This window comes from Balearica regulorum, chromosome 22, assembly GCF_011004875.1.
Source record: "Balearica regulorum gibbericeps isolate bBalReg1 chromosome 22, bBalReg1.pri, whole genome shotgun sequence".
In the NCBI taxonomy this organism is placed as follows: domain Eukaryota; kingdom Metazoa; phylum Chordata; class Aves; order Gruiformes; family Gruidae; genus Balearica; species Balearica regulorum.
This window is the reverse complement of record NC_046205.1, coordinates 5377601-5404268: the sequence shown is the minus strand read 5'-3', so window position 1 is coordinate 5404268 and position 26668 is coordinate 5377601. Positions and strand designations below refer to the sequence as shown.

General features: G+C 51.6%; 2 protein-coding genes across 3 annotated transcripts; one reads left to right on the top strand and one right to left on the bottom strand.

The window, feature by feature from the left end:
* Window positions 1–18200: 18200 nt before the first annotated feature.
* Window positions 18201–19878, bottom strand: AIRIM (AFG2 interacting ribosome maturation factor). Of its 2 annotated transcripts, XM_075773952.1 has the most exons (4): window positions 19576–19873; window positions 19298–19477; window positions 19101–19219; window positions 18201–18690 (listed from the first exon to the last, which is right to left on the bottom strand). In XM_075773952.1, the coding sequence occupies exons 1-4, from the start codon at window positions 19839–19841 to the stop codon at window positions 18623–18625; spliced, it is 633 nt and encodes a 210-aa protein (XP_075630067.1). In that variant the 5' UTR covers window positions 19842–19873; the 3' UTR covers window positions 18201–18622. The 2 variants fall into 2 exon arrangements, with proteins under 2 accessions (XP_075630067.1, XP_075630066.1); XM_075773951.1 differs by having other exon boundaries at window positions 18488–18690; window positions 19101–19477; window positions 19576–19878.
* A 176-nt stretch (window positions 19879–20054) lies between these two features.
* CDCA8 (cell division cycle associated 8) lies at window positions 20055–25306 on the top strand. Its single transcript, XM_075773936.1, has 10 exons — window positions 20055–20168; window positions 20249–20377; window positions 20683–20723; window positions 21239–21314; window positions 21669–21808; window positions 22106–22185; window positions 22516–22614; window positions 22803–22929; window positions 23376–23462; window positions 23822–25306. The coding sequence occupies exons 1-10, from the start codon at window positions 20087–20089 to the stop codon at window positions 23864–23866; spliced, it is 906 nt and encodes a 301-aa protein (XP_075630051.1). The 5' UTR covers window positions 20055–20086; the 3' UTR covers window positions 23867–25306.
* The last annotated feature ends 1362 nt before the right edge of the window (window positions 25307–26668 follow it).

The window sequence follows — 26668 nt, the reverse complement described above, 5'->3', positions numbered from 1 at the left end:
GTAACCTTTAATGCCAGCAAGATTAAAAACATTTCTTTAGGGTGAGCAGATCAGATACTTTATGATGACCGCAGGTTTGCTCAGACCTCATCTGGACTTCTTCAGCCCCCCCTCCACCCTCCAGCTGATCTGCTGTCGTGCCACTAGTCTGCAATGTTGCATAGGTGATCCCGCAGCTGCAGGGACAGAGCTCGCCCCCGCGCCAGGCGGGACCCCCGGACTGGGACGGGAGGTGGGCACCGAGGGCAGAGACACCGTCGCCCACCGCCGCTTGCTTGGCTCCCCCTGCCCCGCAGCCGCCGCTCCCCCGGGCTCCCCGACTTGCGCCTTCCTCCTCGCAATGCTCCAGCAGCTTCCCCAGGGAGGCAGAGCCAGCCCCGGCACAGGCATCTTCCTCATCCTCGCTTAGGAAATAAGTCAGTGCACGCCATGCACCCGGAGCGTGTCCGGAGCAGAGGCCAGCCGCGGCGCTGCCGAGCTCCGCTCCACCCTAACGGCCGTCGTCACACGCTCGCCGTCGTCGCACGGACACCTGCGAGGGCTCGCTGCCAGCTGAGCAGAGCCCGGCACCACCGGCCGCTGGTTTCTGGAGGAAGGCACCGAGTCTCCAGCCGGGGTTATTCTCCACCTGCCTGGCACCTCCTTGGAGAGATGAGGCGTGCTGCGGTGCTGGCTCCCGTGGGCCGGGGCAGGGGGTCCCGCACCCCATCTGCCCCAGGGGATGCGGACACGGGGTCCAGTGGTGCCCACGGGGGCGAGGGCGTGCGGGAAACAGAACATCACTTTTGTGGGGCTGCTTTGGGAGGCAGCAGAGGAGATGCTGGCTGTCATGGGGCACAGAGGAAGAGAGGGGGCAGAGTCACAGCGCTTTTGGACATCCCTAGACATGCAATCAGGCCTTTGGGAAGGCAGAGGGAGGTGAGAACCAGGGAGGATGGCGTCCCGCTGGCTCCTGGACACCGAGTCCTTCAGCCATTGTCACAAAACCTGCTCAGCTCCAGGGTGCAGGTGATGCTGAACAACCACAGGGCCAGGGGAGCACCAGGACACGGGATGCCGTACCAGGGGAGCACCAGGACACGGGATGCTGTACCAGGGGAGCACCAGGACACGGGATGCTGTACGAGAGGAGCACCAGGACACGGGATGCTGTACGAGAGGAGCACCAGGACACGGGATGCTGTACCAGGGGAGCACCAGGACACGGGATGCTGTACGAGAGGAGCACCAGGACACGGGATGCTGTACCAGGGGAGCACCAGGACACGGGATGCCGTACCAGGGGAGCACCAGGACACGGGATGCTGTACGAGAGGAGCACCAGGACACGGGATGCTGTACCAGGGGAGCACCAGGACGCAGCTCTGGAAACACCCCCAGGAGCCCTGCGGGTCTGAGCTCCCTCCTGGGAATAAAGGTCTTGACCGAGCGGTGATGTGCGGAAGCGAAGTGCTTGGAGCTCAGGGGTGTCCGTGTAGACCCAGTGGGAAAGCCAAGGAGCACCGTCTGCAGGGGCTGCAGAGCTGGGAGCCTCTGGATCCAAGGAGATTGTTACTATACTTCAGATTATATAAATAACTCACTGAATAAAACCACATGTGGCCACATTCTGTTCTCCATCCCTCAGTGCTCCGCCGACAGCACACAGGCTCTTGCAACACTTGTTTACTAGGGAGACTGTATATAAAGCGAAAATAATTTGCTAGGTCTTATGTTTCCACTTTAATTCTCAGTGTATAAAAAAAACCTGTGAATTTGCTAATGGGCTTTGAAAATGTATTTTTAAAGCTAGGGCAGCATGAGTCGGTGAGTTGTTACAAAGGATTACAGAAGGAACAAGGTTTGCTAGAAAAATTATTCCCTCGAGAAAATCTGTAACAGCTGAGAGGCCAGGGCCTGTTTCTTTCCAAGAAAATAAACACATTTCTGCATCCAAAATCAAGCTTCATTTCAGGTATGAAGCGAGCTCGTTTGTTCTCTGGTGTTTATGTACTTCCCATAGGCTTTGGTGTTTAGTTTAATGTGTTTGAAGGCCAAACACACACTCACAAATTCTCTCTACAAAGGAAGATTCCTGTTGCATCTTTAAAGCACGCTGTTGGACAGAGATAAATGGCTACGAACTTTGGGAAGGTTAGAGCCAGATGGTCAATTGAGATTTCTTTGTACGTTTCTGTATTTCACCCCAGAGTTGATCTTGCATAAAAAATATTTTTTTAGCATTTGCTATGACTTGCAGACCTGGGGAAACCTCTGGAGCAGAAGGATTTGCAAATGGTCTGCTCTGAGGGGCCACAAACCCTCAGCTCACTTATTCCTGGTCATTGAAATCTACGTGCTTTGGGGTTTTTTTATACCCAGGGCTAATTCAGAGCTTTCGATTTGCTGGATTTTTTGTTAAATAATGTCCACGTCCAAGGGAGCAGCCCGTCCTGTGCAGTGGGAATAGGGGAATCCGGTGTGAGCGTTGCACTTCTCCGGGTAGTTCGTTGGTATTTCACATTCACAGCCTAAACCCCCCCCGCGAGCTGGCGAACGGACTCTGAAATTCTCCGCAAACATTTGTTAACTCTTCCTCCGGCAGCCGGGAATAGGGGGAAGGAAGGCAACAAGCTATGATCAAATTTATAATTTTACAATTTAAATTTACAAGGTGTGCTGGGGAAATGCCATTTTCACACTCCGTCCCACGTCGATGCTTTGGATCATTGCAGCTGTTTCAGCTGTTTTCCCGTCACTCCCGTTTTCCCGTCCCTGGAGCTCCGTCCTTCCCCAGCAAGGTGACTCGGCGCCCGCAGCTCCGTGCAGGGTCACATTTTCAGTTGCAATAATCATCTAGCACATCTCCTGCCCCCGGGCAGTTATACCGTTCTCCCCCTTTCCGTAGCCACCTCTATGTCTCCTGTGAGCGGTGCGGGGAATGTGGTTGATTTTCTGCCTGGCTGTGATTAGAACCAGGCGTGACGGCTGGTCCCTGCGCCTCGGGCTAACGGGAGGGAAGGAGTTAACCGATCCTGCGATGAGGGCTGTTAATTGCCCATAGGGCTGTCTAAGATGAATGAGCTTTTACGGACTGCCGGCTTCTGAATGGACGCAAGGAGGACCAACAACAGCATCGACTTTTAATAACCAGCGACCAGCGGCAGGAGCACATATGGAGGCAGCGTGGTTCAGCTTGAAATAAATGCTGGAGGTGTCAGGGCAGCGGATAAGGACTGTGCTGGCAGCGTGAAGGTGGAAAAGATGAAATTCTGGATGCTGGGGAAACAAACGGCGCTGCCAGCCTGGACGTGCGTGTAAGCCTCGCTTCCCTGTTCCAGCCTAAGGACCCTGAACCGCCGCACTCGGGTTGACTAACAGATGCTGGCTGGTTTTGGAAAGGCCATCGCGGGCTGTTGCAAAACAGCTGCTGGCTGCACGGCTGCCACCAGGGACACATCCCCAGCCGGGGCCTCGGGCTCCTTTGAACCCAGCTGCAGGAGCCCAGGTCAGACACAGCGGAGGAAACCAGACAACCAGGCACAGGGCTTGACTCGTAGGGGGCTATGGAAAGGCCGCCCGCCCCGGGACCCCAGGGGGGCAGAAACACCCCGCGGGGTCCGCAGGCAGCAGCCGGGCAGAGAGGGAGGGCTGCTCTTGTGAGCATCCTCGGCGGGCAGTGCCGACCGCATCCCAGCGCGGAGGGAGGACACTTCTGCCCAGCCACGGTTTATAAAATACTTCCCATAAGGCAGGATGATTTCCTGCTGGGAACGGTGTGCGGGCTGTGCTCTGTCCCGCTCCTCCTGCCAGATGTGGTGGGGTCGCCGAGGGGCACCGCGCTGCCCTGCCCTAGCACGCCCGGCATCGCCGCCTCCTCTCCACCGGGTCCCGTGGCACAGAGGAAAACAGAGGGGACTCGCTGTGGCATCAGTCCTGGCTCCAAGCAGCTTTTGGAGACCTGAGTAGCGGCAGACACTTTTAAAGCATTGTAAATAATCTCGCAAACAGCTCCGCTGAGCAGGGGCAGCGGTGCTCGTATGGAGGAGCAACAGCTAAGTTTAAACATCTGGTTCTGTGAATTCCTATACTGTAATAAAAAAAGTCTTCCCACAGATTTCACGTCATCTTTGTCTGGGCATCACTGAACTGTGAAGGGAGAAACTTTTTTGTGGTTTTTCAGAGGAACAAAGAGACAGTATGCATCTGGTGAGGTGTCCTGGCAGCCTCCTGCGCCCTGAGCCTGCATCTCACGCTGGCGGCGTAGCCCTGTGTCCTGGGACGGTAACTGCTGACCCAAACGGCAGAGCCCGGAGGGACCCTGTGGTCTCCGAGGCCCGGGCAGTGCGAGGTGACCTCGCTGCAGCCCGCGGAGACCAAGAACAGCCCCCGAGGAGGAAGAGGGACCAGGAACCTGCAATCTGGATCCCACCTTTTTGGCCCCCGTTCAAATGAGAGGGCAACAAAGAACATACAACAAACTGGTTAAAACCTCCCGGCCTTAATGAAGTCCAGAAAGGACCATTCCCTGCGGCTCATCCCGACCCTGCGGATCGCAGCCCCAAGCACCTCCCCGTGCAGGGCTGCAAGCCCTGAGGCTGGCAGCTCAGGACCGACCTTGTCCAGGGAACACAGAGCTCTGTGTACCTGCTCTGCAGGCGGTTCTGCCTTAGCGGCATTACCCATTTCTCACCAAAACAGTCTTGAGGAATGGCGAGCTTGCTCTTTGGTCCCAGGGGAGCTGGGAGCATCTGATGGCTTTTAGTGGAGGGAGGGACGTGCTGATCTGGGGTGTGATGCTCAGCCTCCCGTTGCCAGTGCTTGCCTTCACGCATGGGAAGACAACTGCTGGGTCTCCCCAGAGCTGCCAGACAGCCTGCAGGCTTCGTCCAGGTGCTTGTCTTTTCAAAAAAGCTTTCCCTGCAAAATACAAATCTGCTGGAACAGGTGGTTCGGCAGAGGGAGCGGGCACAGAAACCTGCCGGGAAATTAACAGTGCAAAGCTGAAGCAAGCTGGATTGGATCATGTTTTGCATCAAGCACGGGGCTGTCTTTATTCCCTGGGAGCAGACCCGGAGCCATACGTTCTCAGGCTTGGGCAGCAGCACACGCATCCCCCGTGCTCCCCCCTGCTCCTCCCTTGTTGGGGTGCCAGCATCTATCCAGAAAGATTTCAGAAAGGCAGCATATACTTTTTCAATTAATTGAATGAACACTGTTTCTTTCCAGGTGAATAGCAGGTGCCGCCTGCAATGTGACCGCTCCGGTGCTATTTGCCTCTGATTATTGCCTTCAAACGTCACAATGCGAGTGTGCTCGAGCTGCTCCGCAGGCTCTCTAGCCTGCCCGGCGTCCTTTGAGGACTGGTGACTCGCCAGCATCAACAAAAATACAAAGAGAGTCCCCTTCCCCTCAGCTGGGCGATCCTGGGTAACGCAGCCTGTATCACATCACGCCCGCTTTGTTTATCTGGAGGCAGGCTTGTTTAACAGAGCTCGGGCTTATCTGAAGTCTACCACTCATGCAGAGAAGGAAAACCCACAAGTCTGCGGAAAGTCAGGGGGACGTTTGGCTGCAGCCACTTCTTGGGGCTGATAAATGGCTGATGGGGGAAGGCGGCAGGAAATGTGTGCGGTTCGATGAAACCTGAGCGTTTCGAGGAGGGGAATGTGACCCCCACTCCTGAGCCGAGCATCACCCCCCCGAGGGCTCCCTGCCCTCTTGCCTGGCACACACTCGCATGCATCCCGCCGATGAGAGCGGAGAGTCCGTACCCATAAATCCGCAGGAGCCATTTTTCAGTGGGACTAGATTCCATTTAATCCACAGACTTACCAGTCTGTTTGGGAAAAGGGATTTCATTCTTTTACTTCTTTTTGTCTGGATGGATTTACTGATCCCAAACATGTTCCTCACACTTTATTTAGGGCTTAATACGCATCATTTACATTGCCGAGCTGTCACCAGCCTGTCTGAGCTATAGAGGCCGGCAGGCAATGCATTTCCCTTGCCCCATTGCTCTCCCTGCCAGATGTGGAGCTGTGAGTGTAAAGCAGTTAGGAGATCCCTTGATAGATACAATTTGCCTTTTGGGGAGTCGCTGCTCATTTCCCTCCGTGCAGGGGCCAGGCAGGCCCACCACAGACAGACGTCTTCCTCCAGCTGCATTCCCAGGAACCAGTCACCTGTAACACACAGTTCTGTGGGAGAGAATTCAATTTTCTCGTTAACGGACGCCACGCGATCGCTCTTGAGCCCAGCAAAAGCTTGCCTCTGTCTGCATCTTTACTGAAGATCCCCCCGATGCTGAGAACGTTCATTAGGTCACTCGCATCTGCAATGCAATTTAAGTATGCTTTCCTGACTTAGGGGAGTTACAGAAGTTCCATGTCATTAGAGAGGGTGCTGACTATAGAAATAAGGGTGGCGTCTAATATATGATGGAAAAGAGCAGAGCATGGGGGTGGGTGGGACAGGAGGTTCTCGAATCCTCTTAGGAGACCTAAGAGGTGACCAAGGCCAACGACATCCCTGCCACCCCCTCTCCCCGGTGAGGGACCCGCGGTCCCGTCCCCTCCGGCACAGGCTGACGGAGCCAGGGAACCCTCCCGGGGCTGCGCTCCCAGACACGGGCGTTTGACACCTATTTCGGGCGATGAAAACCCCATCGTTTTTCTAGGCTGGCCATGACTGGATGTCTAATTTTAGCTGCCCCGCTCTGCAGCAGGGCTCCTCGCCTGGGGCTCTTTGCAGTCGCTCGTGGCGATGCCTCGCTCAGCTGGCCGTGCCGCGGCACCCGGCTCCCGATGCCACGGCTTTACCCGAGACAGGCGCGTAGGAAGCGCCCTGCTGCTGGCACAGCTGCCTGCCCCAGCGCTGGCAGGGATTAGACATTTCTGTTGGTTGTTTCCTATGAGAAAAACTTCTGCCGCTTCTCCAGGGGCCATTTCTGCGGCTGAGATCGTCCCTGCTCCGGGCTCTCCCTGCTCGTGCACCTTCGCCAAGAGCAGCAACCTCACCTGCTCCAGGCCATGTTTCCCCCTTCGTAGCCCCCAGCCGTGCGATTCAGCGGGGTCTGCCTCCCACCCAGCATCCAGCAGGAGGAACGGGGAGAGATCCCAAATCCCTCCTGCTCCAGAGCTGCTTTCCACCCAAAAGGAATCCATGGTTTCTTCCAGGAGTCGAGGAACTGAACTGCTGACCTCTGGGTGCTCTGAAAGCAAAAGGAACAGCGGCTTTAGCATCACAGATCCCTGGAGGAGGAGAAACATAGGCAGGATTTACATTCTGTCCCTTACGAATGCTTTGGCTGATATACTAAAAGCTGGATGGAGCATAAAAATGGAATATATTCAAATTAAGTGGTTGCAAATGTCATACTGCATCGAGCCAGAAAGTTTTCCTACACGCAACAAATGGAATTTATGCTTCTAGAAAGCATGCAATTCTACCTGCTACTGCCTATGAAGGACATCCTTGTCATAGACTTCTGATTTCAAAAATAAAGAACAAACAGCACCGTCTTGTTGGGGTGCCAGCATCTATCCAGAAAGATTTCAGAAAGGCAGCATATACTTTTTCAATTAATTGAATGAACACTGTTTCTTTCCAGGTGAATAGCAAAATTACCTGCAGATGTGACTTTAACAGCAGTTGTTAACATTTAACATTTGCCCTGCAGCTCAAAATCACTAACTCGTGAAATGAAAGGAAAACCAGGCTGGTGAGTAGTGGGTGCTGACACTGGCATGCCTCAAAGGGAACGGACTCAAATGGGGGGGATCTCCCCTCCGGAAAGCAGACCCCCTTTGAGGCTTTTTGAGTCAGCACCCCAAATCAGAGACCCGTGAGTCTCGGGGACCCGGGAGGAGGTCACACGTCGCAGACAGACCTCCATCCGTGGCCAGAGGCAGGAGTCCTCTTACCCTGCTCTTCTCTGGACAAGGTGCTTGCGAGCCCCAGCAGATGCTCTGCAGGAGGCGGCTCCTATTTCTGGGGATTTCTGGAGCGGAGAGCGGAGCTCAGCACCCCGGGGCTTGCAGCCCTGCAGCGGCACGGGGCCCCATCCTGTACCCACTTATTTTAAGCGCATGACTGGTCTGACTCAAGATAACTGGATTATCTTTCTGCCTGCTGTTAAATGTGGATTAAAGTTAAGCGTGCTTGGCCTGGGTCGCGGCACTCAGCACCTTGTGGGTCTGTGCTCGCCGTGGGAGGCGCGGGCTGGGGCTCTGGGTGGACACTCGGGCACCCGGCAGCTATCATCACACGTTTCTGTACATGCGGAGCCTGTTTAAATCAATGGCTTGTAAATGCAAAGCTCCATCTCCAGTTACTGCTCCTCGGTATCAGCCAGTCCCCTGCTCCACATGAGATATGTTTCAAATGATAGCATTTGTCTTTAATAAATGGTCACTCCATAAACTGCCTCCTATGGGAAACCTGGGGTTTATAAGTAAAACCTGATGTTTCCATTCCATGATAATGCATTCGCTCTAAGATGAATACCAACTCATCCTCTGTTTAATATCAGCCTAAGGTGTGCAGTGGGTTTGTATGACTATTTATGAAATTCATATAGCTGGGCTTAATCTGTTTCAGACTCACAGCTGTCTCTGTGTCTGTATCAGCTTGACCTGAAACAGGGATGTTCTTCTTTTGCCAGAGTCACCGGCATCACCAACATTCCGAGGCGATAAGGAGCAAAGCTCCTGCCGTGGCCACAGAAAGTCTGACTGCAGATCGGAGGTTCTTGGGCTGAACATTTGCCTCTGGGATGCTTTATTGTTAAGGCCAAATCTGTCTGTTCTTGTCCATACTCTAAAAAGGAATTTGAGATGCATAACCAGTTTTCATACGACTTGTCAAAGTAGCGCTGCGTGCCACGCTGATGCACGCAGTGTGACGTAAATCTGATAAACAGCCCACCACGTGGCAGGCTGCGATACTCAGGGTCTCCATATATGTCACTCACATACCTTAAACACACCGTTCTGTACGTGTGCCGCTTGGACCTCGACAGACTTCAGCAGAGAACCACTTCATAGGTAAATTACAATTTCTTAACCGTTCAGTAGACATCAATAGCATCACTTCAAAATATTCCTCATTAAGTACAAAACTCATCCAGAGGATAATAAAGCAGCACAGGTCGTGAGTGTATCTGCATCCTGCTTTGGCTTAAACAAATATAAAACATGCACTGAGCCTTCAGGATGTCCCGTTTAGGAAGGTCTGGAAAGGACAAGCTCCACCAAACAGCCTGCGAGCGCAGGGCAGGTCTGCTGCTGGCGAGCACAGATGCAGGACGGTGGCTGCTCAGCATCACCGCGGCCGGGGAAAGCTGTCTGCAGGGACCCCTTCAGCGTGTTTGCTCCCAGGAGCAGCGTCTTTCATGAATCCCTGGTCGGAACCTGTCATTTAGTTCATAGCAAATGCCCTTCGGGGATGGGGGGGAAAAAAAAAAGAGAGACTGACCCATTTGAGTTCCATCTGTTGGAGTTTATAACTGTTCTCCTTATAATTGCCAACAGACAATGTGAATTGCAATTAGCTAATTGCTTGCTAACTTTCCGTTCTAATAATAGTCATGTTCCAGAGTTATACAAGCTTGGAGGCTGCTGCTGTTCCCTTGCAACTGGCAATAATAAATAATACCGTATTCCCTCAGCGTTGTCCTTTCTTCCAAGTTTCATCCCCATGCAAATTGCTCCAGCATGTACTAATCCCTGACAGGATGGCAGAGGCATCGACAGCGTTTATTTGTAGCTCATTGCACTGGGAGCGTTCAACACTTGCACGATGATGTGGCACAGGGATGCTGCGGCTCCCGTGCGCCACTTGTCCCTTCTGCCTGGCCGACGCGGCAGGTCGGGGCGGTGGCTCTCGACGGGGCTGGGCAGCGGGACCGAGTGCTCCGCATCCCTGGAAATCCAGCTCTCCTGCAATACGTGTTTGTTTTCAGTTTTGAGGGATTTTTTTAGGTTTTGTTTAATTTTTTTTTTTTTTTTTTTTGCTTTCCCTTCGCAGGATCAGATGTGGCCCTGGCCCCTGTAGTGACATGTTTTATTACCAGTAGCTTCAATAATGTCAGCACAGACCTAAACTGGAGCTTTAGAGAACACACACTCCCCAGCAACAGAACGAGCTGTACAGTGTCGCTGCTGCAGCGATAAGGGGGGGCTGGACCCCGGCGGGGCTTCTGCTGGGGCCCGGGGCCAGGTTGGGTGCGAGCCCCAGCATTCCGGGGGGGGGGTGTGGGTGTAGGGAGCTCCCTTCCACGCGGGTGAACTTTTTTGCACCCCTCTCCGGGCTTTCTAATCTCCAGCTTGTTACTGCTGTGCAGATGCGGCTAATTGAGAAGCAAAGCAACAGCCCGATCCAGGCCAATGAAATGAGCAACAGCATTCCCTGGCGCGCGGGGAACTACTGAACGCAGACCTGCCAGCGAGCTGACATCTCCAGAGCTTACAGACTAATCTTATTAAACTCGACCAAAAAGCCTTTTAGAGTTGGGGGAGTCGTGTCCAGCAAAAGCTGGTCTGGATTATTCCCCTGGTGCCTCCAGGGTTTTTCCACATCGCTGGCTCCCCGTCGCCCCGTGCCGCGGGCAGGGGGACGCGGGACCCCCGGCTGCCAGGCGCGATGCAGCGCTGGGAACGGGAGCGTCTGCCCAGACCCCGCCGCTCGGGGGGCTCAGCACACCTGAGGTCCCGACCCCCGCAGAGGTGACGAACGCAAATGGCAGCTCGCTTTCAGGTTCCTCATTAGCAGAACCGTTCTGCCGCCGCCTCAGATGTCCTCCCAGCTTCCTGCTCCAGGCAGATCAGCCGCAGGCTCCCCAGCTCCAGAATTGCTTCAGATTGCTTTTTCTTTGTGCACAATTATGTGGGCTTTTCCATTCCTCACTTCTCCTCTCCCCTGCTCCTGACATCTGACTCACGGGTAGATTTATTAAGTTTAAAAGCTCTCCTTGTGCAAGCCGCACTCCACAGCCCATCCTCCCGCTTGCACAACCTGCTCTCACCCTCTTCCCCAGGGTTTGGGCAGAGATGTACCTAAACCGTACCACGCAACCCAGTTCTCCTCAGCAAAGCCACACCAGGCGAGCTCTTCCTCGCTTTGCACAGCCACGCGGAGATTTCTGGAGAGGAAAGCTCATTGGAGAGAACTGGCCTGGACAACTCAGGGTACCACTTTCAACATTTGCCCGTGTCTCGAGCTTGGCACCAGCAGGGGTTTCCTGTAGAACTCCTGATGGGCCAGCCCCTGGTTTTCTATTTTGCTTCCAAGATCAGGTCTGTTTAAACTTCTCAGTCATTTCAGTTCCTCCACAAGGAGAGGGAGATGGTGGAACCCACTTTTGAGGGTCACATGTAAAGAAGCGAAACAAATGACGGTATTTTATTTCTCAGACACCCAAAGCAATAAAAATCGCAGGATTCATTCCAGAATCACAATTTCTCTTGCGTTACAATAGAGCCACCCTATTGTTTCCAAAACAGGGGTGTGATGATGTCTGCCAGTGAAAGCAAGAAACAAGAGTGCCGTCGCTGCTCTCCTCTCCCCACGGCTCAGGTGCACTAGGCAGGAGCAGGCTCTTCTTGCTCAAACGAAGTAGCGGGACACAACGAGCTGGAGGAATTCAGCCAAAGGAACAGCTTTGCTTACTTCTGCTTTGGCTTCTTCTGCGAATGTTTTTTCTCAGTCCTGGTTGATGGGTTTCAGACCGAGGGAACATTAGGAAATGAAAGGGAGAAGGCTGTGACACACCGCACGCGGTGCCAAGGAATGGCGGTGACGCACGGCAGCTGGCAGGGACCCCGGCGCGCACCTCGCCAGCGCTGCTGCGCGGAGCCACCCTCCACGGGACCCCGCCGCCCCGGCCCCGGCTGGCCCAGCACGCCCACGGCCGCCCTCGTCGCTGCCTCCCAAGCACCGGCTGTGGCTTCGCCACTCCCATCGGAAGCTGGGGAGCATCGCCTGCTGCTCCACACCTCCCACAGAGGTGACGCTGGCCGGGGCCATGCCACCAGCACAGGCGGCAGGGGCCGCGGCATCTCCAGAAACCTCCCCGCCAAGGGCAGGAAAGGGGGGCGGCAGGGAAGCTCTCCAGGGCTGGCAGCTGCACAGCACAGTTTGTTCCCGGGGCCGGCGGCACGTTGCAGAGAACAGCATCGTTTCGAAGCGCAGCGGCAGGCCAGGTCACGCAGTCGGGGCAGGCTGAGGCGTTACCGGAGCACGCTGCCGTCCCCGGGGAGCATCCCCTCTGCTGTGCCATATGAGTTACTCCCAGCAGCCACTGCCAGGTGCTCTTGGAAATGTGGCCGTGAGGTTTGACCAGCTTGAATTCATCTCCTAACCCCAGGAGAACAGAGAAAAGGTCCTATTATGCTTAAGGCAGAGCCGAGTCTGGTCTCTGGCTGACAAGTGGCTATGGACTACACACAAAAATGCTCTAAAGCTGACTGCACCAAATGTTTCTTCTCCATCTAACACAGTTGTTTGGGATTCGGTTAGAAACAAAACTGCATCTTGTAGTTTTTAATAAAGCTCTTGGCGAACAGTTCAAACACTGGGGGGGGGGGGGGGGGGAAGCGGGAGAGAGAGGTTGAATTTATGGGAGTGGGAGGAGATCATTTGCTTTCTTAGGAATTGGAAAAGATTAATAGTGTGCAAAGGCTCTTGGATTCATTCCTCACATAGCAGAATGGTTAGGAGACTTACCGGCTTGACGTTCTTCATTCTGCCTTCCCCAGGTGGCCTAGACACTGTCTGGGCTGCGGAGAAAAAGGAACGGGGAGCCATCCCCTATCAGCCCCCAGTGGGGAAGGCGGCTGTGGTATGCTGGCGGACGGAGGAGCACCGACTCTCTGACGCTGCTTTGCTGAGAAATTAAAGAGCTACTTAATGTTTCTGAAAGTGCTGCTGGAGTGGGAAGGCAATGGCGACAGCGGAGCTGGCAGGAGCACAGGACAACGAAGCAGGTTCGTCCTGCCGGCACATACCCATTCCTGAACCCCAGGCCGCTGACGGCACAAAAACGTTCCACAACAGGAATCCAAAATTAGGGCAGGTCTCCTACCACCAGCATTTTGCAATCAATACGTGGCACGCCAAGGTGAATCCCAAAGCAAGGAAAAATGGGAGGAAAAAGACAGGAATTTCCCAAGTCCCGCTGAAGAGCCCCAAAACCACTGCAGGCCTCGCTGCGCATGGAGTGCGGTGGGGAAGGACGAAAAGTCCCTGGACGCACATGGGGAACCACAGGACATGACTTCAAGACAAGCCAGAGGCTGTGTCGGAGAAGCGGTCTCCAGGGTTGTAAACTGGCTCAGGCACTGCTTCCAACCTTACAAATCTCATCATCCCACCGGGCTTTGGGGCGACAGACAGCCCTTTTCCCCGGGGGCTTGCGTCGAACGCAGCCTTTATGGACAAACCGTAAGGCTGCGTGCAGCTTGACGCTCGACATCAAAGACAAGACACACGGGTCACCCGGAGATTGTGAGCAAAAGAAGCCACTGACCGTATCCCCTGCCTGAAGGAACAGTCATCTCCCCAAAACCAAAGTTATGCTGGAAACTAGATGAGAGGATGGGCAGGGAAACTTGCTTTCCGTTGTTGGGTCACCATCGGAGGAACATTGGACAGATCTCCTCATTTCTCCATGCTGCTGTAGCTGGGGAATTGCAAGCCAACACCCATCACTTGGCTGGGTACAAGCGCAGTACAGAGTGCTTTCAAAACTTCGTATTCGGCCATGCAGCACAGTCAGCTACAGAAAATAAAATTCCTGCGCTGTGTATGAATATCTGTGGGGCTCCAGTCTGGGGGCGAAGGGCTGCACTGGTGCTTCATTACTTTCGTTGCATTTTGTGGTGGCAACGACCTCTCAGAAGGCCACGATCAGTCTTATTTTTCAAATAATATTAGGAAATATAATGTTTTCTCCATCTGAGAATGAACCAGGAACTTGAGCAGAACTGCTAAACATAAAAGTCCCTGGACATCTGGAAAGGATTAGCCAGGAAGGTGCTTGGGACAAGGAGTTCAGGCAAGTTCAAGAGACACCTACTGTAGATTTGTTTCCACAGAAGGAGGGAGGAGTGAAAGGGCTGGGGGGAAAAGCAGGAAGGGAGGATTGAAATAAACCTACGCAGGACCGGCAGATGAGGCGAGCGATGAGAACAGCCTGCAGTCTGCGGAAGCGTGAGGTGCAGAACAGCAGCACCAGAGGGTCTGCTGGAACGGAAGGGGCTGGGTGCAGCAACACGGGACGACGAGCTGGAGACAAACCTCTTCTTGTGCCCCTTGCAAGGGCACACAACGGACCCTGCGCCGAGCACGTCTGCACTGCGGGAAAGCGCATCCAGCTTCTCGGCGCACATCTACAGGATCAGCAGATCTCGCTCCCCTTGGAGCCCACCAGCGACTCGGCAGGGCACACGCTGCGATGAAGCCAAGAGCGCTAGAGGAACGCTAAAGCACAGACAGCCGAGCGCGAGGAACAGAGCTAGACATGCAATTAATGTAGATGGGGAATATTTGGTTTATTTCTGAGCGGATAAGCACTCACGCAGCCTCTTGGGCCCTGCAAAATCACAAAGGAGCTCTGCTTCAGGCCAAGATGAAAGTCTCAAAGAATAAGCATGAAAACCACAGGGGCTTGTGAAACCCATGCTTGTTATTAAATGACTCACAAAGCTTTTTATCACATATTTTTGCCTCCGACTCACTTTACACTTAAATTCAGGTGTCAAATCCTTTGTCTTTTTCCTAACTATGGACCCTTGTAGTAAATTCAATTTTTAAATCTGCTTGGAATCCGTGAGCTTATGCTGAATCAAAGCTTTTGGGTTTCTTTTATAAGTCTGGAGTGACCCACAGCAGGTCCTCATTTCTGAAGCAGAACTGTGCAGAGACACCACTGCATCAGAAGCTAACTTTCACCCTACATGAAAAAACAAACTAACCAGATAGAAGTCAGATGCTCTCTATAAATGTTTGTGGGTATTCAAATTTAGTAACTGATTTTAGTTTGTGCTTTCCCTATGAGTGAAGAATAACTATTTCCAAATTAAGTTAGCAGGAGGTAAAGCTGAAAATCAAAGCACGAGCTTTGTGTTTCCTGAAAATGTTACTTTAACAAGGTAGCTCCAGCTGCTAACTTTGTTTTATTGCATTCCTGACAGATCTCCAAGCAAGAATACTTTAAGATCTCTGCTCCAAAAATAAAGGCACTCAGATTTATTTTTACAGTTAAGTATATTTTACCAGTGACTCTCAGAGCCCTTGACGCTGCCCTTACCCACCGGCCTCGCTCAGGCTGGAGCCCCCGTCCCCGCGTTCGGCTTCCCCAGGCAGCTGGGGAGGACCCCACTGCTGCTTTTTCACTCGCCTCCCTCCCACCCCAGCACTCGGACAGACGCTGGGCCCCTTCGCTGATGACTGCAGACACGACTTGCTAACGGCGGGCCGTGTCACAGCTCCATCTTGGAGAGCTCAGGCACAGAAACAAACCGAGAGCGAGCCCGGGAGCTCCAGGACGAGGGAGGGATGTGGGAGGAAGAGCAGCGCCTACCGCAACCAGCCTGCCCCGGCTCCCTGGGCGGCACCACCCGACGACATCCCTGCATCGGAGCGCACGTATCCAACTCGGCTGCGCGGGCTCCCGGCATCGGGAGAGGAGGAGCGGCTGTCCCGCTTGAGTGCCCTCAGGTTAAAGGCTCAAGGACTGAATGCACACCCCGCTGTCTTCACGGTGGGAGCCTCAAGCCCGCAGACTCCTGGTGAACGCCGGCTGAAGGGTCTCACACACACGAGGAACCGTATTCTTGTTCGCAAACGGGGACCTTGGCAGCCGTCTTGAGCTGTAACATCCAGATCTTGAACTGGAACAAACCCACAGTTGTATCCAATTACAGCGCGCTGATGAGGAGGTTCAGTCGTGCCCTTCCAGAATGCTGCAGACAAATGCAGCTGATGACACGGCCCATCAGCCAGAAACACTACAGAGAAATTAATTACACCAAGACTTCAGCGAGCATCTCCTTCACCCCATTTCAGTCAGTCAGGTCACGGCCACTTTTACTTCAGAAAGCTCGCTCAGCACTTTTAGCAGGGCTGTTGTTAGCCCAAAGGCAGACATCAGAGGGCCAAACATCTGGGAGAAGCAGAAGGGCCACCACCAAACTGTTCTGAAGACCTTCCAAAATCTAAATCCATTTGTTCTTTACACAGCTGTACTAAAGACAGACTGACAGAGAAGAAGGGTGTTGAAGGGCTGTAGAGTGTGTGCACATGTAAACACAATTCTGCATCCATGAACACCATGATTTATTGTTTTATGATGACGATACCTCAAGGCCTGAGCAAGGATGACACCCCCGGATTCATCCTGCAGTCATCTGCCTTCATGCCCTTGAGGCCACGTGCAGCGAACACAGGGCCGGACAGCTGCTCTCCCTCACCCCCACCCAAAACCAGAACCGCGGGTCACGGTGGCGGTGACAGCCATCAGCGCCGAGGGAGACGCGTGCGTGCTTGCCCTTGGCCGCATAGCTTGGCAGCGCACCCCCAACGCGGACAACACGTCTGCGCTTCGGCCACAAGTTCAAAACTGTATCAGAAAAGGAAGAGGAGATGGGTGAAAGGCATTGCCATCACCTTCATCCTTAGCTGTACCACAACATCCAACCTCTGCTTGTCAGATGGATTTCAGACAGCAGCACTCAGCTGTCGGACAGCTAGAAGGGCGTCTACGTGCATCTACTGCGATGCGTCACCCCACAGCACACACCCTTAGAATCAAGAGTCAGCAACATCCCCAGGGAAGATGCAGGAGCTGGACACTAGCAGCAGGCAGCAGCTAACAAAGTTTACCTATGCTGCTTCACTGACTGGAACCTAAACACGGGATATGAATTTCTAGAGTTGGGAGGAGTTTGCAGCTGGAATCAAAGCTCTGGAAAAGGAAACTACATGAAATTGCTCACTCTGCTGTGGACAGGAAAATAAATGCCTTTTATACTGAACTGATGCTGTGACGCAACCCACGGCATCAGCAGCTCACTGACAAAATGAGTCAGTGACAGGTCATGGTGAGGTAGAGCCACTCAAGGATGGGAAGTGCTTTGCATGCAGAAGCGTCTGCATTGAGACTGCTGTAAAGCCATTTGCTAAATAAACTGCATCCTCGCTGGTCTGCCAAACCAGTATCTTCACTGCATCACCTGCTTTGCCTCACGCTGAAGCAGCAGAATGACTCCATTCCTCACTTCCCTGCGAAGAAGGCCAAGTGAAAAGCTCCGAACAGTCGCCCTGTGACCAGTGGCACAGTCGCATGGCACTCTCACACGGGGTCTGCAGGGGATGCACGGAGCAGAGGCCACCTGCGCGGCCACGAGAGCCCCTCGCAGCAGCTGGAGGATCAGATCAGCACCAGCAAGCACGCAGGCACAAAGAGGAACTACCTTCAGCAGCAGAGGAGTACCGCTGAGCACCCCACCAGCCCCTGGACCCCCTGCCCCATACGTGCTGGGAGCAGAACCCGCCTCACGTCCCCAGTACTCAATGCCCTGCCGTTGGCAAATGCTAATTTCATCAGCCTCGACGCCTGGAAGCCACACCAGCTCCGAAAGGGTGACATTATTTTCCTTTGCGATTAGAACCGCATGTAAAGCACCACCAGATGGGGAGCACCAGCAGCCCCAGCCCCGCTCAGCCACCTCCCCAGGGCCCCTGGCAGCTCCCCTCCCCTCTCGGCAGGTCCAGCAGTGCCCTCAGGCGGTCAGAGGGACTCCCCGGGCATGAGCCCTGCTTCCCCATAAAAACAGGGCATGAGCACCTCTACGATCTGTCCAAGTCTTTATTTGGCCTTCTCTGGGAAGCTACAGCTCTCACCCAATGTGTTATTCGAGACAGGCGTCCCACTACTTGCCGGGAACGTTACAGAGGATCGGCGTTATGGCCGACAAAAGATGTCCCCTGAACTGCCAGCAGTCGGTGCTGCCATGGAGCCTGAAGTTTTAAGGCTCCAATTTAAACGTGCCCTAGCAGAGATATCAGAGGAACGTACTCTAACATGCTTGAAAACTGCCTGTGTCAGAACTCAGGTGTCTGTGCACCTCCACAATTACATTTTCAAGCCAAATTTGCTCCTTCCTCTTCAATGTAGAGGTGGGATGGAAGCAAACGCAGTGCTCAGAGGTGCACGCTGGTTTTAAGCCCTGATTTGACATCTTTCTTTATTTGTAAGGACAGTACCTAAACACCTTTCTTACATGGTATCAGTCACGTAAGAAGGTCCTCACGCAACATTCACTTATTTGCAGCGCACCTCAAGTCAGTAAGTCTCGACGTTTTTTCAGTATACAAAATATCCATGGCAGGCAAAAGAAGGGATGACTTCCGCAGCTGAAGATCTTCAGGGCTTCTTCAGCTCAGGCTCTTCTTCATACACCACGTCCATTTCCACTTGAAAATGAAGCAGTCCACACATTTCGGGCTGAGGCCAAGTACCCAACTCATTCGGCATCCAAAAAGCACCAGTGAAGCTTCCTCAATTCATCCTCCTCTCTGGTCATCTCAGAACATACCAGGCACTTGTAGAAGCCGGTCAACGTCAGTCCCTCCTGTTCCGTCAGGAGCCTGGTGAGCAGCACAGCTCTCGGTGGTTGTCCACAAACAGAGAGATCTTAAGAAGCATATCTGAGTTGGAAGGAAAAAAACCAACCCCATTAGCTTAATGCATTTTATCTTTATTCTGTTCCCCCCAAAAATTGACCTGTTACTAAAAGCAATAAAGAAAAAACTTAAGTAAAACTAACTTAGTAGACTAAGTGAAAGAGATCACTAAGCCCCTGGTTACAATGGGAGGATGGGTGTCGCTCCCAGCTGTGCCCAGGGTGCGATGACCATTATTCACGACTGAAGTCGTTCACGAGATCTCAGAGCGCATCGCAAAGATCAACTGCAAACTGAGCAAGGTCACCCACCGCTGCCAAGACCAACGCAGCAACACCGGGCCTACGTGAGGGACGGGCCTTCAGCCTCCAGGGCCGAGACATCAGCGTGGAGCTCAACGAAAGGCCCTTTGGGTCTGCTGTAAGCAGAAGTACCTTGAACAACATCTTCCTTGTAGCGCTCCAAAATCCTCTCCCAAGACTGTGGGAGCGCTTCCATGTCTGCCAGGTTGGCACAGCTGACGCGGCGGAGGAGAAGCTTGCTCTCCAGGTACCTTCGTGCCCGGTAAGGACAACAACGAGGAAAAGGCACCCGCCAGCGCTGCCCGGAGAGCCCCGCCGCAGAAGGATACAGGTGCCGGTAGTAGCGCTCCACGTCCTGCAGCCCCTCCAGCGCATCAGCCAGCGAGGGGCAGCGCGGTCCCCGCCGCAGGGCCGCCGCCAGGCCCAGCTCCGCCGCCCGTTCCTCGTACAGCCGCAGCACACCGGCCACGCCGGCCCCCACGGCGTCCCGCACGGCCCGCAGCTCCGCCCTGCACGGCAAAGCGGGGCGGGGGGGGGGGATGGCGCGCTCAGCCGCGGCCCCGCGCCCCCCGGCCCGACCCGGCCCGGCCCGGCCCCGCCGCCTCACCGCCGGACACCGAGCTGCTCCAGCAGCGCCTCGGCCGCGCCGCGCTGCTTCCGCCACAGCCGCACCCGCAGGTCGCCGAAGGCGCGCAGCGGTGAACCGCCCCACGCCAGCCGCTGTGCCGCCCGTATCTGCGCCGCCAGCCCGGACAGCGAGCCCAGCAGCGGCGCCCACGCGGCCAGCACCGCCCTCCAGGCCGCGTCCTGCCGCGCCGCCACCGCCGCCCACTCCCGCAGCGCCGCCGCCATCGCTGCTACTGCCGCCGCCATGGCGACCCGCCGACCCGGAAGCGTTCTCCCAACCCCCTGCATCATTGCGCCGCGCCGAGTTCCGATTGGTCGCGCTGTGCCGAGTTCCGATTGGCTGCGCCGTGCCGAGCTCTGATTGGCCGGACGGCGGCGGCGGTTGGGTTTGAATGCGCGGCGGGCAGCGGCGCTCCCGGTCCCGGCCCTGATCCCGGTCCCGATCCCTGATCCCGGTCCTGATCCCGATCCCTGATCTCGGTCCCTCCGCTATGGCTCCCGGGCGGAAGAAGGCTGGCGCGAGCGCTCGCGGCAGGAAGCTGGCGGCTTTCCTGAAGGATTTCGACCGCGAGGGTAGGCCGCGGCCGGCGGGAGCGGGGCGGGCGGTGTGGAGCGGGCCCGGGGCCGTGCCTGAGCCGTGTCCCTCCCCGCAGTGAGGAGCCGGGTGGAGCAGCTGCGGACGAACGGGCAGCGCCTCGTGAAGGAAGTGGAGAACCTCTACAACATCGAGATCCTGCGGCTGCCGGTAGCGCTTCGTGAGATGAACTGGCTGGACTACTTCGGTACGGGCCGGGCCGGGCCGGGGGCGGTGCGGGGCTGGCGGGGGCGCGACCCCCGTTAAGTGGTAAACAGCAACGGTAATAGAAGAGCAACAGGAATCCTCTGTCCGGACCCCCCCGGGGCAGGCGGCCCGCGGGCTCTTGGAAGCGCTGCTCTTTGTCTGAGCCCGCTCGCTCGCTGCCGTGAAAACCGGTTTGTGCTGGGGGTTTTTTTGCACCCTAGTGGTGATGTATTAAAGTATGTCTATGTATGCTGTGTAGGCTCTCTTAGATACATACTGATTTTTTAAAAAATGTTTTCTTTTTAGCTAAAGGAGGAAGCAAAAAGGTGTTGGAAGAGGCAGCGACGGTAGGTATCTAGCGTAAATACTGTGGTTTTCTGATGCCGTTGTGCGCTACTGCAGGAAACGAAGGGTTTCTTGAGTCTGTAGGGACGTTGCAATAGCAGAGGCTACATCAAGACTTTCACAAATGCTGCTTTAAGACTTAACAGTAAGAGGTGCCATTTGCATCCAGCATAGGATTTGCATGCTCATGCCGCTCCTTGGCGGCCTTTCCTTACCTGCCTGGTTTCACTCCCACGTCCCTGAGCACGTGGCATTCCTCAGTTATTAAATTAAAGCATTTCTAAATTGGTTGAGCAGCAGGGAGACAGTGAAGCATAAGGCATGTTAGTCCTGGATGGCATGCAGACCTCATGTGATGTTGTCACCTCCAGAATACCATGAAAAGTCCCAGTTTGAGCACAACAGAAAACCTGGAGTTATTCTTGCTATAAAACAGGGATTTACTCTACAACTTTGACTTATCAGAACTGTGTGCTACTGATAATCCTAACGGTGTCATGACTGTTTTTAATTTTAGGCAGACTTGGAAATAAAAGAAATAAACAAGTTAACCGAAGAAGTTATCCAGACTCCTTTAAAGATCATCAAGAAAGGTCAGTTTGTCTTAAGCATTGTGACGAGCTCAGTGAGGTGAAAGCGTGTCATAGTTTACATGCTGTGAATAATAATTCAGTTCTTTCTTACATCCCTCAATATGTTTAAAGACAAGAAAACCATCCTACCTTTATCCCTATTATTAAGCTATTATATAATATCCCCTATTAATATATCCCTATTAAATAATTCAAGATGGTTCTCTGCCAACCATTTGGATTACATTGGAATTTGGATTTCAGAAGCAAATTACTGCCAAAATGCTTGTGGTTGTTTACTGTTTACCTCCACTGCTAACTAATAATTCAGAGTTATTAATTATTATCAACTTGGATAACACTTTCTTTTTCTAGTGGAAAAATCTAAACAGGATATTGAAGCTATTGAAGAAGAGGCAGAGCCTCCTTTGCTTCCTCTAGCAAAGAAAGCAAAACACGATAGCCAATGTCTTCCAGAGCTAGAAGCTGAAAACATTAATCCAAGAACTGCAAAGGTAAATAGCTACTCTTTCTGATGACATTATTCCCAAGGTACAAACTACTTGTTGAGATGACGTGTGTGACAGTATAGCTATCCAGGATACTTGGAAGGGGACCTACAGGTATTGCTTCCTGAAACATCTAGCGATAGGGGAAGGTCACAGAAGCTTGTACAGTGTTTGTTTCTGGACTGTTGTGCCATAAAAAGGTGCCTATTGAGCCAAACTCTTTGTATGGAAGCATTTGTTTGTTGTGGACTTAGCTGTCAGCAATAGTGAAGTAACTGATTTGGTGAGTAACGTGTGTTTCAGGTGAAGGCATCCACTAAAAAAGTGCCAGTGTCCCGGAGCAGAAGACCTCCTTCAGCGAGAGTGAAGCGCATGAGTAAAAGGTAATCAGGGATATCTTTTTCACTGGGTTTCAGAAATGGAGAATAAGTGTATGGTGCTAATGTAACTCTTAAATGGAATGGAGAATGGTTTACTAGGCTGGTTGATGTAGTTGTGCTGTGCTATGGGAAAAAATCAGTGATCTGATAGTGAATGGAAGATGGGCAACTTCCTCTGCTGTGATGACCAGCTATCCCTAGCTTTGGGGTTTCCCTTTGATTAGTAAAAACTTCTGGTTTGCTGTGGCAATCACCTCATTCAAGTCGTTGATAAGATACTCTTAACAAATGTGGAAGCACTATTCTGAGCAGGTGTTTGTTTCCCTTTAACAGATCAAGCAAAAACAACTTTATCACTCCAGCTACTGGTAGAATTGTCGATCTCTGTGCTCAAGGAGGTACCTCCATGGTCACGCCCAAGTTTGATTCCAGGTTTGTATTCTGTTAAATTTCCCTGTTAATCCCTTTTATATAGGGGAGTGCCTTGCCATTTGCTTTACATATGTATCTGTCATCTATTTGCAACCTTAGTGGTTCTTTGAACCCGAAATGAAAGACTTTGACTAAAAGTGCTTTGAGCAATTGCAGTGAAATTACTTACCTGTAACTTTTTGTTTCAGAATTTTCAAGACGCCGGGTTTGCGCACACCCGCAGTAAACGAACGTGTTTACACCATCTCCGCCAATGGCAGCCCCCTTGCCGACAGCAGCGATATCTTCATTACAGTCCCTGTTGGAGGAGGGGAGGTAAATCAGAAACTTTGACCTGTAAAATCTATGCTGAAGGGATAGCTTATAACTTCTCAGGGGCCTTACCAGTTCCAGGCCAACCACTCTTGTCTCTTTAGTTGTGCCACTGCAGTTTATCAGGGGAATGATCTTGCTTAAAAAGAACCTTGAAAGATTTTTAGTTCAAAGTGGGAGCTGTTCAACCTGGTCCAAGTAGAATATAGAATGATGTTTTGCTGTGCATTTAAGTAACATTTAAAGTAGCTTCTCTTGGCGGTAATGTGTTAATGCACTGCAAGGAAGGTGTGAGATGAGCTTCTGGTCAGGCTGAATGTAGTTCTCTGCCTGCTTGTGGTCTCCTAGCACGTTCAGATTTTGTTTACTTTCATTTTTTAATTTTTTTACTGCTTCTGACTACAACAGCTGACCAAACAGAAAACCTAAGATTTCTTCTTTTTTCACAGAGCATTCGTTTAACAGCAAATGATTTGACCAGGAAGAATCTTCTTCATCTGAATCCAGAGGCCCAAGGAATTATGAAGAAGCTATCGGTAAGTCTATGCATTGTTGTTGGTCATGACCTGAAGTTGTAAGGCAGCATTGTCGCTCTGTCATTAGTCACTGGATTGTTGAGCTGTCATAGAAGCTCCTTGTTTTTCCCTTGTGTTCTGGCTCGTGGCGGTGGTTGAGAGGAAGCATGAACTGAGAAGGGAAGGAGAGGGAGTAGCTTTACATCTCATCTAGCTTAATACAATGTGGAAAAACCGTGCACTTCTTGAAAAAGATCTATTGTCAATGTTTTGAAAAACTGAATCAAAACTGAAAGTGTCTTCTACTTCAGGCAGAAGTCAGTGGCTGTGGGATATAAGGGTGTCTGTTAAAGTACTGATTCATTTCTCTTTCTTTCTAGGTTCGTCTCGCACAAGCTTGCAGTGCTACAAAAACCCATAGATGAAACTCAATGAATGTTGACATCCCTCTGTAAATACATAATGTTGCGTTTAGGACTGCCACCTTTAGTTCTTGTTCTAGTTTTTGTCTTCCTTCCATTAATTTACAGAATGGAAGTTAAGAACTCTTGTTTTTCTACCTTTAATATGTAATGGGATTAGAATAGGTTGAAAAAAAAAAAAATACTTTATTCCTATTTCCTTTAAGGTTGAGACCAAGGTACAGTTATCTTGGGCTTGTGGACCAGCGAGCTGGACAGAACGGCTGTTTTGGTCTCTTGCAGTAGACACAAGTGGCTGGAGTTCATATCTGTCTGGGCAAAGGAAGCAACAAATCAGATTTGTTGTGCTTCCTTCCAGGTGTGTCCTTGCTCTGCAAATGTGCTTGAAAAGTGATGCCTATCTCAGTGTAGTACCTGAGATACCTAAAGGCAAGTTACTGGTGCCTGGGAGTAAATGGAAAGGTTTGTTCTTATAGCAGCCATTGTATTTGTAACTGGCTTTGAGGGTTTTATAGTGAACTTATGCAGTTTATTGTTTTTAAAGAAATAAAATATCACAAGTAGCTTAACTTAACAGAACCAGTGAGACCACTGCTTAACTAGATTACTGAGAGTAATCTTAGAGCTACTGGAGTATCTCTAATGTGAGAGAACTTTGCTTTCCCTACACCCCCTTCAAAATCTTTAGGAGAAGCAGTACTCCTGGAACTGAGTATAAACAGGGAAGAAGAAAGCTTGGACTGGTCAAAACATTGTTTTGCCCTTTCTTCTCATCTAAATTGAGTCAATCCAGTGCATCTCTTTGTCAAAGAGCCATATCCAATAAATACTGTTTGAACAGAACAAAATAACTTCCTCAGTCATTAATGGATTTTTTTTTCCCCCCATTGCTTACAGAAAATACAGAGAAATCTTGCTCCATCTCAAATTCATGAAAATTCAAGTTTAAATGGGAAAGGGTTACTGTATGTATTTTTAAAAACAAGCAGGAGCACTCATCTGTTTAACACTTCCTTGCAAAATGAAGCAGGGAATAAGCCTTGCATTTGCTTTCCTACAACCACCGTCTCATTTTTCAATGGCCTGGAAAAGCAGAGCTCTCGAAGCACTCTCTGTGGGAAGATGGCATAAAGTCTTAAAATGTGTAAGACTTCTCACTCAACCTAGGGTTTCATTTTTATTGTGAATCTTTGTAGCTGGTACAGGATGGGAGAGGACACTTCTCTTGTTTGTTGAGCTAAGTTATGGAATCCCTTAAAAGTGTGGTTAACTTTGATTCCTGAAGCATTCTTCTGTGTGGATCATACAAAGTCAAATATGTAAAATGGCATCTGCAAGAGACAACCTGATAAGCTTTCCTCTGTTTCAGCAGGGAAGCTAACGTGAGAACGTTTCAATTGGCATGGTAAGAGAGCATTTGGAGTAAAGAACTTTTGCTTCTTTAACTTTGTCTAAGATTTTTTTTTTCTAAAAATAAGCCTGTTTCTTTGTTAGCCGGTGCACTCTCCTTTCCAAAGATAACTTTGTGTCCTTGATGTAAGCCTCTTTGAAGGGGCTGTTCACAAGAAGGTTGAGGCGTTGGGAATTTTCCCACGTTTGGAAAAGTTCTGCTTTTGGCAAAGCCAAGCCTACAGCATGATGAAGGAGGACTGGGAAAAGCTGCTATCAGAGGTAACTTACACTTTGGTGTAAATCTTTGATGCAGCCTGTGGCATGGGAGAAAGTTTGTAGGACAGCATTCGTACATGAATTTCCTTTCCAAAGCAAGCACGTCACTAATGCAAACCTCGCATATATACCACGTATTTGGAAATCACTATTTAAGAGGTTTTGGCAGCTTCTATGTCCTAACTGCAGGTGGCAATATTGTAAACTACTAAGCTACAAGTATGCTTGTCTTGCTGTTGTTGTGTAATTCTGTTAACATTCATTAAAAAAACCCCAATTAGTTAAGCTGTAAATGAAACCGTAACATGCTGCTTGGATACAGATGTGTAAGTCTAGATTCTGCTTTACACCTGCCTTTACCAGGAAAAAAAATTAACTAGAATGCTTAGCTAGCCTAGAGAATTCTGTTGTTAATACTGTCTGCTTTTAAAAGCTCTGGTTACATCTTTAAGGCCCTGCCTTGACATGCTTGTTACGCTGTCAACCCCTTCGGTCTCCTGTTTAATCTTGAGGTATGGTATTGTTACTTAGTAAATCCAGGAATTAATGTCTTTGCTAGTGCTAGGCAGTAGGACAGTTCCTCTGGAAAAATGAGTCTTGAGTGGTAAGAAGATGCAGATATGACTCGACTGCTTCTGCAGACTTTTCCGAGGCAGACGTGACAGCCTTGCGTCCCTGCCAGCCTACCAGCTCCTCAACAGCAGAGGCATGCCTTTGTTTCTAACTAAATTTATGGGCTTCCCATTCCCAATCCTGGAGGATGAAAGGCCGTATTTGTGCTATTATTGGGGTTAACATGTTATTCATGCCTACAACAAAAAATGCTTGCAAAATGACGTTTAGCGCCTGGAAGATTGGAAGCAGCAGCATCTGTAGGAGTCGGGGGTTGTGGCTGCCTTCCAGTGTGTGCCCGTTTGGGTGGTCTGTGCTGAATTTACTCTGTAGAGTGTGGAGGCAGCACAGCCCAAGGTTCCTCTGCAGAGGTGGCACTGCCCAAGCATGGCATTCCTGGCACAATGCAACCCACAATGCGGTTTTTCCAATTGTTGGAGTGAGTTAATTGTATCTGACATGAATTAAAGCTATCTGGCAGCTAATGGCTAATCAGATTCATCACCTAAATCCATTTTGCATGCT